This window comes from Mugil cephalus, chromosome 1, assembly GCF_022458985.1.
Source record: "Mugil cephalus isolate CIBA_MC_2020 chromosome 1, CIBA_Mcephalus_1.1, whole genome shotgun sequence".
Taxonomy (NCBI): Eukaryota; Metazoa; Chordata; class Actinopteri; order Mugiliformes; family Mugilidae; genus Mugil; species Mugil cephalus.
Genome location: NC_061770.1, coordinates 15,288,566 through 15,307,885, shown reverse-complemented (window position 1 = coordinate 15,307,885; position 19,320 = coordinate 15,288,566). Strand labels below are relative to the sequence as shown.

General features: G+C 45.0%; 2 protein-coding genes and 2 long non-coding RNA genes across 9 annotated transcripts; 1 reads left to right on the top strand and 3 right to left on the bottom strand.

Annotated features, from left to right (window-relative positions):
* Positions 1–5,705: 5,705 nt before the first annotated feature.
* Positions 5,706–12,902, bottom strand: LOC125011954. Its single transcript, XR_007113239.1, has 3 exons — positions 10,976–12,902; positions 10,536–10,563; positions 5,706–5,789 (listed from the first exon to the last, which is right to left on the bottom strand). It is a non-coding gene; the product is annotated as an uncharacterized LOC125011954 (long non-coding RNA).
* LOC125011947 lies at positions 5,784–13,478 on the top strand. 2 transcript variants are annotated; one of them, XR_007113237.1, is made up of 3 exons: positions 5,784–6,508; positions 6,701–6,897; positions 12,920–13,478. It is a non-coding gene; the product is annotated as an uncharacterized LOC125011947 (long non-coding RNA). The 2 variants fall into 2 exon arrangements; XR_007113238.1 differs by having other exon boundaries at positions 5,784–6,604.
* A 207-nt stretch (positions 13,479–13,685) lies between these two features.
* On the bottom strand, positions 13,686–15,923 carry LOC125011763 (adenosine receptor A1-like). 3 transcript variants are annotated; one of them, XM_047591089.1, is made up of 3 exons: positions 14,725–15,923; positions 14,180–14,646; positions 13,686–14,053 (listed from the first exon to the last, which is right to left on the bottom strand). In XM_047591089.1, the coding sequence occupies exons 1-3, from the start codon at positions 15,165–15,167 to the stop codon at positions 13,842–13,844; spliced, it is 1,122 nt and encodes a 373-aa protein (XP_047447045.1). In that variant the 5' UTR covers positions 15,168–15,923; the 3' UTR covers positions 13,686–13,841. The 3 variants fall into 3 exon arrangements, with proteins under 3 accessions (XP_047447045.1, XP_047447055.1, XP_047447037.1); XM_047591099.1 differs by having other exon boundaries at positions 13,686–14,646; positions 14,725–14,814; positions 14,967–15,923; XM_047591081.1 differs by having other exon boundaries at positions 13,686–14,646.
* Positions 15,924–16,135: 212 nt separating this feature from the next.
* Positions 16,136–18,971, bottom strand: LOC125011847 (transcription factor Spi-B). Of its 3 annotated transcripts, XM_047591286.1 has the most exons (6): positions 18,680–18,968; positions 18,469–18,503; positions 17,616–17,817; positions 17,403–17,518; positions 17,102–17,252; positions 16,136–16,959 (listed from the first exon to the last, which is right to left on the bottom strand). In XM_047591286.1, exons 2-6 carry the CDS (start codon positions 18,487–18,489, stop codon positions 16,652–16,654), a joined length of 798 nt encoding a protein of 265 aa, XP_047447242.1. In that variant the 5' UTR covers positions 18,490–18,503; positions 18,680–18,968; the 3' UTR covers positions 16,136–16,651. The 3 variants fall into 3 exon arrangements, with proteins under 3 accessions (XP_047447242.1, XP_047447253.1, XP_047447233.1); XM_047591297.1 differs by having other exon boundaries at positions 18,469–18,971; XM_047591277.1 differs by lacking the exons at positions 18,469–18,503; positions 18,680–18,968 and having other exon boundaries at positions 17,616–18,462.
* Positions 18,972–19,320: the final 349 nt, after the last annotated feature.

The following is a 19,320-nucleotide window of genomic DNA, read 5'->3' as shown; positions in this document are numbered from 1 at the left end:
AAAAAAAACGCACACAGGGGCGTGGCGTCAAAACACGCGCACACGCAAAAGTTTGGTGGGTCCCAGCCATCGCGAACTCCTCCCACGGAGGGACACAGTGAAGTGAAGGTGGTGGGGCCTACACGTATTTATTATGCTGCTAAAAATCACGGCACGCTCCTCGTATTCAGCAGATAATTAATAGATGGTGTCAGAAAGCGAAAGGAAACATTTAAATTCTCCACTACATACAAAAGTCCTGTATTTTACTATTATCCACTATCATCAAAAAATCAAGTGCTCACTGTACAAACACATCCCCTAAGAGTATAATAGCACTAATAACATTATATATTATTACTACATGTTGAGATTTGTGTATATCCGTTTTTTTACACTTTTGTTTGCCTTATTGTCAATGCTTGGAAGACGTAAGACATAGGACAAGTTTAGTTTCACATGTATGAGAAATTTGTCACAGTAGCGAAGAATTAGGTATAAAATATATACAAGCAGTGGCGGAGCTACGTGGTGGCCAAGGGTGGCCATGATCCCCGATCCCCCCACTGGCCACCCCATGGCTGCGGGATAATCTGACAAAATGCGGGGCAGAACATTAGTTCCTGCCATTTCCACATTAATATTTACATTTGTGAACATTTCCCGTTAACGTTTCAATTCTCAGGAATGGTGACAGGGTTATTTGTTATAAGGTCACGCTAAAACAATAAATAAAAACGGCGTAAAATTATCTACTACATGTAAAAGTCCTGTAGTCGAATAAATAAATAAAATGATTTTAGTGTTATCTACATTTATCAAGAATTGAAATACTCACTGTAAACATCACGTCAGAGTATAATATCACTAGTGACATTACATGTTATTAATTCATGTTTACATTTGTAAGTGTGTAACCATTTTTTACACTTTTGTTTGCCTTAGGTAGGTCTAGACTTTTATTATTCTCCGGAAAGTCACACACACACTCCTCTCATATTCAGGTTTTACTCTAACAGGTAATAAATAGATAGTGTCAGACAGTGAAAGGAAGTATTTCTTTACTTGGTTAATATAGCGATAGTGTAAAATTCATCCTGTATTCAAATTATAAACAAAGGGAATTTATTTTTATCAAAAACTATTATCAAACATTTAAGTGCTCACTGTACAAACACAGAGTACAACAGGGCAAATAAAAGCATCACTTTTGTTTGCCCTGTTGTTGAGTGCTGCATAGCAAAATGCTTGGCAGATGTAGGTCAACGCTTGTATTATTCTCCTACAAGTCACAACACTCTTCTCTTGTATTCTGCTTTTACTCTAACAGATAATATCATTACCAGTAGTCACACTACAAATACTTTCCCTCAGTGTGTAATATTACCAATAACATTTTGTTTGCTTTGTTGTCGTGTGCCACAATGCAAAATGTCAAAATGCTACCACAACAACAACAACAACAACAACTGGCAATGTTTCCAGTAAGACAACTGAATTATGCTGATTCAAAGTACAAAGGTCACAGGATATACAGTATGTCTAATGACACAATGCTCTTTCTTGAAGTGTACAAGGCATTCCTTATTTCAGTTCTGTGCTGGTCCTTTAAATCTATCCTAAATGTTTGTTTGCTCCATTTACTGTTCACCAGATTCAGTGTCCAGGTGGTTGGATAACATGACTGTACACAGAGAGAAATGGGGACATGGGAGGTCCACTAAGAAATGTCTGTCATCACACAGGGGCTAACTGCAAATACTGGTAAACTGTTTATATTTTATGATTCAATAATTTGTTCGAATATTCTCTGTACTTTATATTAGTATTCCTCACATACCACTTGTAATAAACATGTAATACACTGCTTATGTTCGTATTGATTTGGTTATTTTATTCACTTACAGTCTGTTATGTACTTGAAATGTAAATGAATGAAACAAAGTGCGACTTCACGTTTCAGAGTGATGTCAGCTATTGACATGAGCGAGGGCCAACGCTGGAGGTTACGATACACATCACCTCCACCGTCACTCTATCATACCGATAAGGTAAGAGCCATAAAATGAAATGGGTCTGTTTATGCAGCCAACGTGTAACAGTGACTTTATTGTAAAAGAACATCTCTAACGCTGAGAGATCATACACTTTGATCAATGTTAGTCAGGGAGAACTCGCAAAATCATCATCACAAAATTTCCAGGTGAGGTTATTTAATGCTGGGACATTTAATGCTGAAATAATCGATTGCAATGTGATATGAAAATTAAAACCGAGGTTTAATATTAGTCAGGGGAGGGGTTGGGAAGAGGACGAAGGTCAGACAGGAGTGGACAAATAGTTTACTGATGTTGTTCTGTCACTCAACAGCAGAGGACAGTATTACCCCAGTCATAAATACTGATTGAAAAGTGGACGCCAATCATTATTTGATTTTGTCTTGTTATCCGCTGGGCTTTGGTTTTAACCAGGTCTTGGTGACATGTACAAACATGTCCGTGTGTCTCATTTCACTTCCTAGGGACACCCGAGGCAAGAATGGAGCTCACCTAGAGAAATCTTATTTTAGAAACACAAAAATGAAAGAGGAAAACTCAGAAATAAAGGCCACAGTATTACAATACATACTGGTATAAATTTTAAAGAGGTCCATTGTTCTACAGTAGTATAGTATTTCATGCACAGTAAGTGTCACTCTATGTGTCTTCCACTTCGATACTTTTCACTGCCGAATCAATCAAAGTGGCAGAAGGTTTAATTTTAGTCCCCAGACCAGTTAAACTAGTTAATCTGGGAAACAGTAAAATAAAAAAAACATGGTCATGCCAGAGCTCCCCTTTTCTCCTGGTGTTGTTGTGATCGTCTCTGCTTGGCTTAAATTCCAGGAAACAGGTCTGCTTGATATTTCTCACTGTGATAAATGAGCGACACTGATACACTCACATATAAGGTCTTATCTTATCCAGTTCGTTTTGATCATTTATATCGTTTGATTATCTGTGGGGAAAATAAGACAACATAAAATATCAAGACTGTCATTCAGGGCACAAGCTGCATTTACAGAAATGCGCCACTAGATGGAGCACCTCATCTTTCTACATTGAAAACGGTAAGAAATGTTTTTTCAACAAAAGACTATTTACTTTATTTCTTCTTATCTCTTTTATGCTATTACAGAATGGCATATTATTTTTGATTTTATATGCTACAGTCGATAATTTTTTTTTTTTTTTTAAATAGAGACTCCACGTCCCTTCTCTGTTTTCCACTTCATGCCAGGTAATGCATTATACAGTAGATATGGTTACTGCAGCAAAACAAAAAGAAAAAAAGAAAAAAGAAAACACCTGTTGAACAGCTCAGGTGTGAGCTAAAAGACGGAATTTGTATTTGTTCACCAATATGGATTAACTTGGCAGCGATACAAGTAAAACAAACTGAACAAACGCACAGTTGAAATTAGATATTTCCCTAGGCACAAAAGTGCGCAGATGACTTACCTGTTTTCATCGCTCCAGCACCTCAGCCAGGTAAGCAGACATTTTAGCGCTAATGGGAGGAAATGGGAAAGCGTATCGGGTTCATTTCTTTATCAATTCATGCTTTTAAGAAAATATAAGTTTGACTTTTTAAATTTGGTTTTGTTGAAGTTAGCAAATATCAGGATCTGACTCCTGAAGTCATAAACTGCAACATTTTACAAAAGAACTAGTCGCCTGTTCATGTTGCCATGTTCTACATTTTGTATTATTTAACTCACTATAAAAATAAGTGTTAACTTGAGTGAAAATGTCCATATTTATTATTTCCACAGGCCAATATACAGTATTTCTATTTATTTGGCAGAATAACAATAAACTGGATAAGCTGTTGCTGTCTGTTATAAAAAGAGGGGCCTTATCTCTAAGTATGAAAGAGAACTGTTGCAGAATTATACATAAAGTTCAACCAAACAGGTTATTACTTATTAATTAGGACACTGTTTCCGGGTAACGCCACACGAACAGTGTCTGCAATTGTGAAGCAAGGTGAGTAAATCAGTAACTGTATGTTTCACGTGTTTTAAATTAACGCAAATACTTGGTGCGTTAAGGATGCGGTGTGTAAATACATGAGCTGCGTTCACAATCAACTGAGCTGCTCACCTCGCTGGTACCAGGGGAAATGAGTCAGTCTCAGATTAATGCATATTAAACGCAACAAATGTTGGCTAAAGTGCTTTACCGAGAGATTAGAAACAAATTACACAGCGAGCGTGTCCCTGTGTGAACTGGGTGTGAGCACCAGAACACACAGTTATCAGATTCAGCTGTCACAGCCAGTTAAAGGCAGAGGAACATCACAACTGTGGCACAGCCTTTTGGTACTCTGCGTGGTGTCTCACGCAACGATTGGTTTGTCTTTTGCGTATTGTGCCCCGCTTCTTTTGCTGGGAGCTGGTTGTGAGCGGCGGAGAGCCGCTGCAGCCGGCCGCCGTCTTCCTGTGCAATCGGGGACGGCAGCCGTGCATTCAGAGCACATCTGCCTCTACAACTGTGGAGCGCAGTCTCGCTGTGACTATATTTGTCCTCCCTTCTTTCTCTCTCTTGCAAGGGGACAGGAGAGTCAAGAGTTGGACGTCTGCCAAAAGAGGCCGGTCCGCCATGCAGCTGAAACTTTTACAAGCCAAGCAGGAAGAGACGCGGGGAGCGATCGAAGAAGAAAAGGAGGAAAAGAAAAAGTGAGAGAGAGACATCTGAGCTCCTTTTTTTTTTCTTCCCCTCACTGTCTCTCCTCTCTGTGTCTGCCTCTCCTTCTTTTCTTTTCTTTTCTTTTCTTTTCTTTTCTTTTCTTTTCTTTTCTTTTCTTTTCTTTTCTTTTCACAGTCCTTGTTAAAGCCATACTGTATTTGCCCGCCTTTGTTGGCAGGGGGTAAATGTAGGGCTCGAGGACAGGATGGGAGGGGACTAGATAGGGAGGCGGAGGGGGGTGGGGTGCGGGGGGGTGGACTTTGGGTTCAGAGAGTTCAGCTGAGGAGAGAAATAAATTCATAAACAACAAAGGAGACGTGACGTCAGGTTGAGGGGCTGTCCAACCTGCTGGCTGAGCCTCCATGGAAGAACCGGATTGTTCGCATCACATGTATATGTGTGTACAGTATGAATGTGTGTGTGTGTGTGTTTGTGTGCGCACGCGCGTGAGTGTGTGCGTCCATTGTCCTGTCTTCGAGAAAAGACTTGTGGAGTTTTAGCAGAGAAGCCAGACTATTGTGGTCTGTTTTGTCTCCGTGGTGAGTGTTTGAGGGCTGTGGGGATGGGGGGGCGGAGGGGGGAGACCCGCCAAAAATGTGTGTGCGTGCGTGTGTGTGTTTGGTCAGTTTGAGGACTCAGTAATTATGATTGCAGCAGCCACAACGAGGAAGTTGACCAAAGACGAAACAAGTTTTTTTTTTCTCTCTTCAAAGTGGTTGATGGTAAGTTTAAAAAAAAGAAAACTACTACAAAGCTTTTGTTTGTAATTTAATGACAAAAACTATTCCTTTTCTTTTCTTTTTTTTTGAAATTTGAATTTTCAAAAATGACATCAGCTCAGAAGTGAACTCTGATTAGTTGGCTCGGCTCGGGGTGCCCGCTCGGGCGCCAGCGATTGGCCCGGCCCGCCGGATGGCTACAGACAAGGTCGGCCATTTATGAACAGATGGATTTATGTTTTCTCTTCTAATGATTGAGGTCATCTAGAGGCGACAGCTTGCTGGTCCAAGCTCCGCATTGGCGTTCGACTCTTGTGCTGGTGTGAGAAAGCCAAGGGAAACCTGGGAAAGATGCCAAAGGCTGAGAAAAAAAAAAAAAAAAGTGACATTCTACGAAGTATCCACACTCCTTGCTCATTGATTCATTTAGCCGAACTCCCTCATATCCCTCCCACTCACGAGGGCTGATATTATCCCCCATGGAGACAGAGGACGAATTAAGGGGACGATTGGAGGGAGACGCAGAGAACAAACAGGCAGAAACAGAGATGTCAAAGAAGACAGTAAGCCTGCCGGGACAACGGACGTCAAGCGAGTTCCAATGTCAAGCCAAGTTTGGGCTTTTTGTCGTCTATCGATCGCAAAAAATCTCTTGAGATAGAAGTGTCAGGACGTGCTCGCCTCTCTCGGCGTCCGTGCACGTAGCTGCAGGATAGTACAAGTGCAGTTTGAGGCGAGAGGTGTGTTGGATGCTTAACATGCAAATTTTTCGCAGCGCCCCTGGCTGCTGTCCCGGAGTTTTTTTGTCACCGTGACAGTTTATGGTTCCCCACTTACTTATTCTTGTCTTTCTGTGGCACACTCTCTTTCTTGACTCTTTTTTTTTTTCTGACTCCTCCTCTTTCTGTTCCTCCTCTCGCTACAGCATGTCCCTCCCTTCCTCTTTCTCTACACCCACCCTCCTCCCCTCCGTTTTCTCTCCTTCCCTCTTGGCAGCAGTGCCAAAGTGGGCAGGCAGACCGAGGCAAACACAGCACAGGGCAGAGCAGAGGGCGATCCAAAGGCTGGCGAATTGATCATGTGCGTGTTTGTGTTTTGAACCTGTCCTGCGTCTGTCTATTGGCGTGCTTCGACTCCGTTGTGGTCATACGCAACTGCGAGTAATGCGAGTCTAATGTGGGTTCTCTTCGGGAGCTTTTCTCTTTTTGTTGTGCACAGTGTGTTTGATACTGTGGTTTGTGTGTGTGTTTTGTGTGTGTGTGTGTGTTCTAGGGCTGTGTGCGAGGAGACGTCCCTCTGTCACCCCGTGTACGGACAGACGCACTCACGCCAGTAGGAGGGGATTGTGGGAAGGGGGTGTAGCTCTCAGAGGGTGTGCTCTACTCCTCTCTTTTCCCTTCTTCCCGCCATCACGGCCCTCTTCTCCTCCAGTCCTCCGGCCCAGCCCGCCGCTCACATGCACGCTCCAGGTATTTTTCTTTTTTATCCTGCGACACCTCTTCGTGTCTTTTTCACTCCCCTGCAATCTGTTTCCTCCAGTTCCTCTCGCCCTCGCCTCTGTCCTTCATCATGGTCTTCCTCCTGTAAACGCGTCTTTCGTCGTTGGTTGCCACGCCGCACTCCGCTCGGCGCCATTTTGGCTCAATGGACATAATAGAAGAAACTTTTCTAGAGCTCAAATGGACTCTGTGAGTCCCTGCTCACCATCTTCCTTCCCCTGCTTTCTTTACCCCTTTCTGTCTCTCCCCACGCCCCTCTTCCTCTCTCAGCTTTGCTCTCAGGCAGCGCGCTCTGACAGGGTGGTAAACAGTCTTTCTGTGGCTTTCTGTACCGAGCAGGTGTCTTTTTGGGGAATGGCAAGAAGAACGGGCCTTCTTGGTTACTTTCTGACCTCGGAGGGTCGACCGGGCTGTTGTTGTGTTAAGGTCAGTGAGAGCTTAGCCACCGGGTCAATGTTAAAGAGCTGTATCCATGGGACAACTGCTTGTCAGGCCTCTTATCATCCAGAGCCATCGTGATAGGTAATATGAGGGCACTATTTACTTTGTTTCTCGCTCGCGTCGCACACTGTTTGCACTTTCGGGGGCCGCTGCAAAAACTCCAGATATGTGGCAGTCGTTTCACAGCAACACGTGTGTTTGTGCAAACCTCCGAGCTGAGTTTAATCTTTCTGCAATCTAGAGGTGTGGCAGTTTGTTAAAAGATGGCAACTCTAGCGCTGCGTCAAAGGCTACCGTATGTATGACACTTCACACCGACGAGGAAACTCAGGCAGAAATGAGACAGAGCCAGGTCAAGCAAGCACGCGACCCTGTAAAGAAAAGGGCAGATTATCAGGCTATTATTGAGGCCAAACGTCTGCGTCCTCCAGTCGCCTTTTTCCATTTTTATCAGCAAAGCCGTTGATTTTATTTTATTTTATTTTTTTTTAATCGCTGACCAGTCGAGCTGCCGTCGAAGAAGGAAAAATGTGAAAGCAAGCAGTGCAATCTGACTGACTTGTATCAGCTCAAAGAGAACAAGCTTCATATTCATATTCAGCCGTAATTCTGATTGCGGGCGCTTATGAGACACCGGAATACTATCAGACAAAAAGAAAATATCGACGTCGCACTCGGCGCTCGAATAAGACCGAACAGAATCATAACCAATCGATTTCATCGCGCCGCTCATCTTTAGGCACTATATGTAAGGTCGAAATGTTTGCTTTCTCTATGTACATTTAGGAACATAACAGCTTATCGCCAGTACTGCGTCTTGGTCTAAATAGGGGTTGGTGTTAAGATGGCGCCATTGTGCCACGTGTAAACAGTGAGCAGGAGCAGACCCTTTCAACATACCCCTCACAATTCGTGGCTATGCTCCGACCAATTCCTCTGCATCAGCCTCCGCCATTTCAAATCGCTCGGCTGTGGCATTAAGTGGCAAATTAATTCACGAAAAATACGAAGAAGCCTCCTAAAGGACCTCTTTGTTTTATATTTACGCGTGACAGCAATGAGAGGAAAATGTTAAGCAAAAAAAAAAAAAAAAAGAAGCTGGAGGAAAACAAGAGAGAACGAGAGTTACAGAGACATAAAACGAGATAGGAGTGAGAGAGCTCTTTCCCCGCCTCTCTCTTATCCTCAGATGAACTTATCGTGTTGCCTCATAATGTTTCTGGGTTGTTCTCCTAGAGGCAGTCAGGCTAACTTCCTGCATTCAGCCCCAGCAGAGCTGATTGGCTGATATCTTGGCTGACCGGCCGCGGTTTGCAGCGAAGCAACAGGAAGTTTCTCTTCTCATGCAGGAAGCTGCAGCTGTTTTGTCCTGACATACACCACTCTGCACTCTTGCACACATACCCTCTGTGTACATGCACACAAAGTGGGCGCGCATTTGCGCCCGCTTTGCGAGCGCACACCTCTGTAAGTAAGTTTTATCTGCGCACGTCCGCGTGCACGTCTCTGTGTGGCATTAGTAAATGCTGTAACATGTGGGCGTCCGGCGACATGTCAGGCCAGGATTCTGAGCCATCAGAAACATTTGAAACCATGGTAACCACACATCTCATTAGCAGATTAGCAAAAACAGTGACGAACGAAAACAGGGTTCAGGGAGAGTAGATAGAGGAGACAGAAAATAGTTTCTCTTGTGTTTTATCCATTCAGACATGTTAGGGTGTACATAATGCAGCGGTGAACTCTTGCTCCCTTGAATAAACCAATTTAGATGCATATTTAAAAATGCATGCCACGTGTCTTGACGAAGTAACCCAAAACTGTCTAAAAATGGGAGATTTACAGATGGATTTGCACATGCGTGCTCTGCCAGGTTTCTGAATATTGTTTGTTCACCTCATGCGCGTTTTCTGTAGTGCACAGCGATAGTCGACACAATGGCTCGATTATACGCCTGCCATGTCTGGGTCATACTATCTCTTCATCAAACACGTTGCCTGACATGTTTACCTAACTCTTGGGCCTGTCAGTCAAACATCCGTGCGTGCAGCCCTCTGCTGGAAGCTCTGTTATTTAATTAACATTCAGCAAATCTAGGATCAGACAGACTGAGCTTCTTGAACGCACACAGGTCAAGAAACCGTGCCGTATTGCCTCTGCCTGTGTGCGAGGGCATGCATATGGCGGCGCACCTCTGTATACGAGCGTGGTGCACGTGTGCGTGAGCCGCGCGGTGTTTTGCGCCTGGTTAATGAGGACATACAGAACGTCAGAGCGGGCACCGCGCCGAGCAGGGCGGGAGACGCTCCACGCGCTCACCGTTCGTCCTTTAACGCAGGAATGAGACGTCGTTTACGGAGCGGCTGGAGCTTACAGGGCCAGTGAGAGTGGACGCGAGTAAGACGAGACATCCGTTCGCATCTCCTTAAGAGTGGGAATTCTCCATCCTGCTGTCTATTGTGTGGCATACTTCCCCTGCCAAACTCCAGCTCCACCGCCGCTCCTCCTCCCTCCCCCCCTTTTGCCCACCATCACTACCTCCTTACTCCCTTATTGAAATTCTGCCTGGCACACAGACACTGCCCATTCTTGGCACAAAGCTGAGAGAGAGGGAGACAGAGAAGGGGGGGCGGGGGGTGGAGGGGGGTGGGGGGCGAGAGGAACACACAAGAACCTGTACCACTCGTCTGGTGCCCCCTCCGTTGTGTCTGTGCCAGGCATTCATCCTGTGTCGCGGACCAAGGGACCAGGCAACCCAATAGGTATTTCCCTGCCTCCGCTTCCTGCGATAATCTGCTCCAATTTTAAGGGAGTTGTGCTGGCAACTGCGCGTGCTGTGTGTGTGTTTTGGGATCCTCTAATTAATTTGTGTGTTTACGTTGCTTGCGGTGGGTGAGAAAACGAATCCTGCCTCCTTTCACAGTGGAGAAGAGGCGGCTAAGGCCTGTTTTCATGATTTTTTTTGTTTTTTTTTTTTGTCTTCAGTTTTGCATGGGTTTGGGTTTAAGATCGTGCGGTGCTGACAATTTTGTTTTTTCTTCTAATGCATTTGACCAGAAATTTAAGATTGATGTTGGAAGTTTGTAAAAGCTGTATCAATGCCATTTTAACATTCTTTAGTCTTTAGGGTTGATGTGACTGTTCGGAGTGCAAGAGGAAAGACTTACGTAGAGGGACGGTGCAGACATGCAGCACCTGGCCAAGAATTAAAAAATGGACAAAGCGGTTATTAACATATATATATTTATATATGATATGTATAATGATCATTACATGTATTGCACTTTTATCCCTTTTTTATTTTCTAAAATGTTGCATGCCTCTTTGTGGCGGGCCTATCAGCTATGGATTTTATAGACATAGTGAATAAAATGTAAAATTCAAAGTATTTTAACTGACAGAGTTTAAAAAAAAAAAAGGCAAATGAAATGTGTCACTGTCACCTAAAGACAGATGACTATGTTAGGACAGGAAATTGCCTCAAGACAAACATATCCTGGTCGTTCACAACAGAGTAGCATTATCAGAGGGCATGAGAGGACAAGGTCCTTTCTGCTCGGCTTGCGCGGTATACTGCGCGGTATACTGCTAATGTGAATTTACTTACGTTTAGCCATAATTCTGCCGTGGCAGATGTACAGACGGCCCGATGGGCAGATGAAATTAACTCAGTGGGCCACGTTTCTTCCTTTCCTCGTCTGTTCTCCAAGATCCTGTCATCTGCCCCACGGCCCCTCGAAATGCATTTATTTTGGAGCTGTTGACAAGGGAAAATTATTTGCCCCGGCCGAGCCGTGCGTGCCCCTTTTATGCGCCATCGAAAATGCGGGGAGAGAAAATAGAGCTCACATGACTGACCGAGTTTGGCCCCGGCGTTTCCGAAACAGCTGCTAACCCAGAAGCCCAGAATTCGCCGCAAGCTTTTAATGTTTAAATCTATTTTGTTTTGCTTTTTTACCGTGGTCAGATGTTCTGTTAAATCTTAATTTTGACCCGTTTCCTCTGGTCCACTGTGTCATGTCATTATTTGTCTGTTTCCCTTTGCCCTCCAAACCTCAGCTCCAGTCACGGGACGATTCTTGGCGACTGAACAGCTCATAGATCTGTCACTGGCACGGTGGCAGAGTTGGGCGTTACGCCAACGCACCCCCCCACCCCACTCTGTCTGTCTGGCCCTCTGTAGGGTCTGCTGCATGCTAACTATGGGCTGGTCTGGACCCAGTCTCAGGGGTCGTGGCTATATGCTAATTTATGCAAGCAGTGTACCTTCTTACCCCTTCTCTATCTGTCTGAGGCCCAGGTCTGGCATTTAGTCTGGCACTCATTAACCCCTCAGTTGCTGCCATGTTAACCTCCCGGGCCAGTAGCTGCCTTTGTCCCATGTTTAGCAGCAGTTAAGCAGTAAGCGACTCGAGGATGAGCATCAGTCTCATGATAACTTTAATTAAAAAAAGTTGACAGGGAACGATGATTTGAAGATTTGAGCAGAGCCCGCTCGCTCAGTGAGAGCGCTTTTGGAAGTTTGCAGCGACATGCTGAATGTGATCATGCTTCTTTTTTTTTTTTTTTTTCCTCTGTGAACTGTCCAGCTGTCTGATAAGTAATATTAGAGTTTCTCTTTGACTCGGTACACGTGATAGAGCGTGTCGTCTGGGTCTGTTGGCTTCATCTCAGTGCTTGGCACAAGATGGATTCTCCATCACTGCCGATAGAACAGCTGCTCTTTCTTCATCAAGAGACAGCGGGCTCAGAAAAAAAAAAAAAAAAAAAAACCCTGAAAGGTAGACCTTATAGTGTTTTTAAGCAGAACTAAAATGGCCGATGTGCAGGACGCCATTTTGTGTTTCCTTGTTGTGTTTTAGGGGGTAGAATCCCAGCTTTGTATTCAATCAGCGGCAGCTGGTGGAAGCCATATTTGCAGGCATCTGTGCGTGTACCTCCGTCTGAGAAGCAGCAGCCAGCCTACACAGGGATAGCCCACTGGAATGAGCTCAGTTTTTGGCAAAAACGGAAAAGGATTCCTGGCACAGAGTCGAGCAGCTCTTTTTTCCCTTTTTTCGATCACATGCCAGAGTCTCAGGAAGCCAGTGAGTTGTTTGTTGGGCTTTCACACGTTAGTGCTCTCACTTTCCGATGTCCGCTCACCGTTGAATTATTTGTGTTTGATTCATTTTAATGGAACACATCTGTGGACGACATACAAGCTTTGAAAACGACCAAGGAGAAAAAAAAAAATGAAAAAAAGCTTGGTTGATCGGCGAGGATGTGCAAACATGCGAAATCTCTGCCTGTCTCCAAATCTCGGAAGTTAAAGACTTGTTGTCATGAAGCGCGAGCGGTTTGAGCAAGTAAATCTCAATTTGGAACCGTTTCCAGGAAGCAGTTTGAATAAAAACAGAGACTCTGAGATGAAACGCAAAATGCTACTCCTTAATACACCTGAAAATATTGTGAAAATGCAGCGTTTCAGTGTATCCACTCCATGCTTTTCAAAGACGAGTTAATTAAGATAACCTTCTCTGTCTCTTCTTGTTTTTTTTTACCATTGCAGGAAAGTTACCTTTGTGGATCTTTGATGATGAAACAACGTGGATGCTGTCCTTGGGGCTGAGGTAGTAGATTGAATAGTTGTGGGGTTTTGTAACCTCTTTTTGAGATAACTATACAATCTACTGTCTTTCCCAAGGAGACAGCAGAGTCAGCCACTCCTCGACTGTCGTCTCCAGACGGACAATCGTGCCGTCCACTCAAAAAATATATCCCTACATCCTTACATACATCTAGCGACGTGTTATGACTTGTTTTTGCTATAGTTAGGTCTCATGTCCCCTGACGGGTCAACTTGTTTCTTGACGGGCTCTGACAGGGTGAGGTAGTAGGTTGTATAGTTTGGTGGGTGGGACTGCACCCTGCTCAGGTGATAACTATACAGTCTATTGCCTTCCCTGAGGAGCCCACTGGACACTCATGAAGGTTCAACACCCTCTCGTGGCCCAAGTATCACAACTGGAGCAGGAATGTGTGTTTGTCAAAGGGTTAGTGTTTAATTCGACTGAAGCTGTCACATGACTAAAATATGTACATCTCAATAAAATCACACATGCCTCAAATCTGTTGTCCAAAAATCAGTGAATTGCTTCTTGAAAAGTGTTTGTCACATACTGCGGCCGAGTCAACAGCAGCTATTGGGTTTGTTGGCGTGTGGCGCCCTCTAGTGGAGACACAGAGGATCGCTTGGACTAGTAGAGAAGTTGGTGCACTGATCTGGGGTTCATCTAACAGAAGACACTACGAAATCAAACTCAACAGGCCGCCTGTGCTTCCTCAGTCCATTTACTGAACTTTAATAAAGCTGAAAATTAATGATTGTTGGTCACAAATCTTATCCCCTGAGCGGATAAACCGACTCTGATAAAGTCCAGGGTGCTCAGGCTTCAAACATACACCGCAAACAATACCTCTGTGGTCTTTTGTTAGGGTGTGGACTTCCCTCCCGATCCACTCCTCTCTGTCTGATTAGCCTTGCTGTCTCTTATTGTTCTGGAAACGTGCGTGTCACCCTGGCAGCAGTTTAGCCACAAGAAGAAGCGCCTCCATATTTGAGCGTAGGCCTGCTGGATCTTTGGGATGCGGTAGGCGTAGACCACAGGGTTGACTGCCGAGTTTGCGTGAGACAGGAGAATACCTGGAAAATTCGGATTTGTTACTCGCACATTTTCACTGAAAAACTGTTTGGAAGCATTATCCAAATATATATATGTAAAACTAAATAAATTAGTAGACTGAGTGCATAATAAATTCCGTCGCCTACCTGTGTAGATTGTCCCGGGTGTGACTGCTTGAGGACCCTGAAACAGCAGAAGACAGTTCATCAGGTGCAGAGGAATCCAGCAGGCCGCAAATAAAAGCAGAACCAGAGCCAGGGAGCAGGCCAGCCGCTTCTCCCTGAGCAGAGAGGCCTGGGCTTGGGGGGTGCTGTCCTTGAGACGTCCCTGCAGGCTCCAGAAGATTCTCGTGTAGAGCAGGGTCATGGCCAGCAGGGGTGCCATGACACATCCCAGGAAGTTGAAGTAGACCATGAAGGGGAGGGAGATGACTGAGAGGAAGGTGCATGGTGGTGAGATGAAGGAAGCGGAAGACGCGTTGGCGGAATCGGGGAGTGCCAGAGAGGAGTAGTTGTTCCAGCCGAAAAGAGGGGTGAACCCGAGTAGGCAGGAAAGCATCCAGCACAACGACACGGCCAACCACGTGCGCCTCTGCGTGGCCAGGGCTTTATATCTGAGGACGAGGGGTAAAACGCGGACGTTAGAGGAGATCACTCCCGAGGAAGCATTAGCACGATGCGCTATACGTCACCTGAGCGGGGTGTGCAACCGCAGGTATCGATCCACGGCGATGGCCAACAGTGAAAGCACAGACGCCTGCGTCAACACCAGCACCACACAGCTGAGAAGCAAGCACAACTCAGGGGTTAGACTCACCCAGCCATCCAACAACACAGCAAGGGGCACAGCAGCCACCCCCACTAAGAGGTCCGCCACCGCCAAAGAAGCCAGGAAGCAGAAGGTTGGCTCCCGAAGGGAGTCCCGAATACACACCGCACACACCACCAACACATTCCCAAGGCAACATGCCACAGCGATCAGCACTTCTAGCACCGTGTAGGCCACCCAGCTCCACTCAGCCATCACAGCGGATGTAGAGCAATGCAGACGGAGAAGTTTTTTAAGTTTGAAAGACCGAGCTTCCAGGCAGCGTAAAAGCGGTAATAGGTTCCAGGGCAGAGAATAAACCAACATAATCCCGAGCTCGCTGTCCTTCTTCTTCTGCTCCCGGCTTCAAACGACCCCGAAAATCATTGTGCAAATGCTTTTTATACACGAGCAGGCGTGCGCTGCTGTGTGCACGCACAACTACAGGGAAGCCCTCCACAGAGACCCCATCTGTGCTTCATCAGTAAGTTAAAGTCCTCTCCTCACTGAGGAATGTATTTAAGCAGATTTTTAGAGAAGAGGACAAGATTTTGGACTGAGCCATGGTGACATTTTCACAAAAGGTGTGTTTAGGGAAATGTGAAAATGAGAGGAAAAAGTGATATGATCACCCACGCCCACGACAGAGGCCAATATGGCCGCACCGCGTAGGGCCATGTGCTTTTAACCAGTTTTCAACCACAGGGTGCCTTTGCAGTCTTTTCTTTATTATCAGCACAGTTTTAAACGAGACTTATTCGGCCTGTTGTGTATTATTTTATAAAGGTAATATATATTATAAAACCGAGCTGTGACTCTGGATGCATTCACATGTAAGCAGCATTTGAATTCATAACTGGTGGAATTGTAGTCTGCCCTAATTAAATCTATAACTGTGCCTCAGTTTATGATGAATGTAAATGTTTTGAATAAAGTATCTCACTTCTCATGATTGTCCACATACGTCGACATTTATTTCTGACCCATTTTCACTCTGAAATAAAATGTTTTTGGCAGCTTCATACAAATTGGTAGTGTGTGTGTGTGTGTGTGTGCTTTGTTCTGTGTGTGAGGGGATTTTTTAGATGTTACTGATTAACAGTCTGGCTTTAGTGGCGGTTTTTCAATGCATGCACACTTTGCATACAATTTTGGCTATGGCTGACGAGCCGTGTGTTTCTGTTTGCTTCAGTTTATAGACACATCTGTGTTTATTCTGTGGAAATGCACGACACAGCGTACCTTTTTTCACGTAAACACCGTGACAGATACCTATAGGCAGAGACCCACTCAGGTGTTCTGAAAATATTTTTTTCATTTATTTTATCTTGAAATAATAATAAAAAAAAAAGATTAGACACAAACAGATCACAGATCACATTTACACCGTCTTATTTTGATAAGAAGCTTAAAAAAAATGATCTCAAACTGTATCTGCTGAATATCTGTAATACAGAATCACAAAAAATGATAATAATAATAAAGAAAACCACGTTTATTTTGAAAATGATTCTACTTATAAAGTAGATGTGTTAAACCCTTTAGGATTTACGCGTTAAACGCCAGCTAACCACTCACACATTGTCTGTTCACACCTTCATACCAACTCCAATATGGCTCAGTATCCACAATAAGCTCTGAACAACAGCGTTTCTTCTTCTGGCTTCTCAAATACTCGGTATTCATTTGTTATTCAAAATGCGGCAGAATTAAAATCAGCAGAAACGAATTCATGGGAAAACCATGTGATTTTTTTTTAGCATCATTTGTGCTCATCCAGTTTCTGTGCTGGCGCACGCCCTCTGTCGTCCCTACACCGTGCTGGAGTCTCCTTGAAGGCCTCTCAGTGTCTTCTCGTCGAAGCGGTACGTGAGCTTCCTCTTCACTTTGTGAATCTCGCCGGTGCGCGAGTAGTTCCTCAGCGCTCGAGCCATCTTCTGGTAGGTCATGGTCTTGCGGTTACCCTTCCGCCGACCCCACAGCTGCGCCAGGCTCTCCTTGTTCTGGGAGGAGAACTGAAAGGTGCCAGAGGAGGACTGCACCCACCAAATGCAGCTCCGCATCGATGGCGTCTGCAGCATCTCGAACAGGAACTGGAACAGACGCTCCTTCCTCTTTCCTGACGAGGAGGAAGGAGATATAAATACGAATATGAGGTCAAAATGCCTCTTACGCATGTGTGACCATACTGTAAGCCTAGTTGCGCAATTACAAAGAATTTCGGTATTCACAGGCGTGCTGATGTCACTATGCTATTATACCTGACAGCGGCGCAAGGGGCAAGGAGTCCTTCCTGTCTCCTCTGTCAGAAGATGGTGATGGTGAATCTTGGTATTCCTGATACTGGGAGCTGCTCGACTGTGAGTCTGAGTCGATGTATGCGGGAACTTCATAGGAATACACAATGTTGTTCTGAAGCAAACACAAATAAAAACACATGAAAAATTCACAAGTCCTCATGAATCATTAGCAAAGCCCCGATGTTAATCGAAAGCCTGGCACGCACAGTGATGCCCCGTAGCATTCAGCTATGCAAGAGATAATTAAGGTCCTTGAACTCACCAGTTGGTTGTCATGGGGACAAGGCCAGGCTGGAGGTGGAGCGTGCTCTTTGTATTCCTCATGTGGAGTGTGAGAGCCACAGTGCCACTCATACGCATGACCTGACCAGCTATTCTCTGCGGAGGAACACATGGAAGATTCACCCGGGGCTGAAGACGCAGAAACGCGTTGGGCAAAGGAAACGCGGAGCTCCGCCGTCATCCACGCACTCACCTATAATCCTGGCGCTCTGGTGGGAGTGGGCGTGCTGGCCCATGGCGGTCAGAGGTGACGCGGGCGCGTGCGCGGGCTGGACCTCCAGCGAGTGCTCCTGCAGGTACTCCTCTATGACCTCCAGGTCCACCTCAGGGCAGGAGGAGGGAGCCACTCCACTCCAGGGGACCCGGCCTCCACTCAGTTTGACCTCATAAGCCATCTGACAAACGCAGAGCGGGACGTCAGCTTCACACGCACGCACGCACGCACCTCTTGTTTTTGTGTGATGCTGACAGTGAAGAATATTTTGCATCATGTGCGCCATTCACCCCCTGTCAGTGACGGGCCTGAGGCGCTATCAGCAGACCAAACAAGCCGCTGTTTTGTTTTTCTCACATGTAATCTATTGTTACCTCGTTGCGGGCACTGGAGCTCCGCACACTACACACAGTAATTTTGCTATCAGAAGATCAGGAGACGGACTCAAAGACGGGTCACACGTCTCTCATGTAAAATAACTCATTTAAATAGAAGCGTACATGTGCCAAATCGTCAAGCATAACTTTCAGTTCATCTTGTCTAACTTTTAACCCGGTCCTTGGAAAGAAGCCAGGCGAAAACACTGTGAACATGTGTATTGTAGTTTGACTGGCAAATGTAGTCAACTATTTGTGTTTTCATCAGCATAGATAACACTCAACAAGGCAACAGTGCGGCGCGGCTTCTGTCCTCGCTAATAACCCTTATTACCACACTCACCAGCTGTGCATGATAATAAATAATAATAAAGTATTCATTCATTCATTCATTAACTGTAAAGAATAATAAATAAATAAAATAATATCTACAAATAAAGTAACACGGCACTCACCGTCTCCATTTCGGTCAACATCCTTCAAAAGCAATCTGGGAAGAGACGACACTCGTCAGACACTTCAAGAGAGCTCAGCAACTTTGAACAGAGAAGTGAAAAAGGCTGTCGCACACACTTCTCTAGCATGCCACACTAAACTAAAAAAATAAGTAATAAAAAAAAAAAAAAAAGTAGAAGTCGGATGAACGAGAGCAGCTCTTTTCTGTACCTTGTTAAGTCCGAGGTGTACTCCCGTGCTTGGTTCAGTGAAGCAGTGCGCTCAGGCAGCAGAGGGTGGAGACATGGAGATGGCTCACCTGTGTGAGATGCTGCACCTGGTCGTCAACCTCTCTTATAGTGCACCCACGCCTTGCTCCCCCTCTCACTGGCCATTGAGAGCTGGTAAAGTGGGAGTGGTTTACATAACAATCACATGCCACTATTGTTACTCAAGCTTTTTTAACTGATATCAATCAAAATAAGACTTTGTCTCAATTACTGTGCCACACAGACGCCTGAATGATGCCAACCAAATCATTTTTAACAATATATTTCAACAATATGACATTTTTTTTCAGTCAGTGCTCTTCATTTGCGAAATTCCATTTCCTGGAATCAAAACCTGTGGTGGATATGTGGTTTCTTATCATGTCATTTGTCACAGAGGAAGCAACTGTGGAGGACAATGATGTGACCGCTGACCGTCCTCGTAGCCGACTGAACGCGGTGAACGGGACGCCGGTTACTACCGCCGTCTTGAAGGTGGATGATGGATGCAACATCTTAAAATGTATCTTCATCTGTTCTTTGACACGCAGCGCATCACGTATGTGCCTGCGTGGCATTTAACAGTGGGATGTACCACTTATT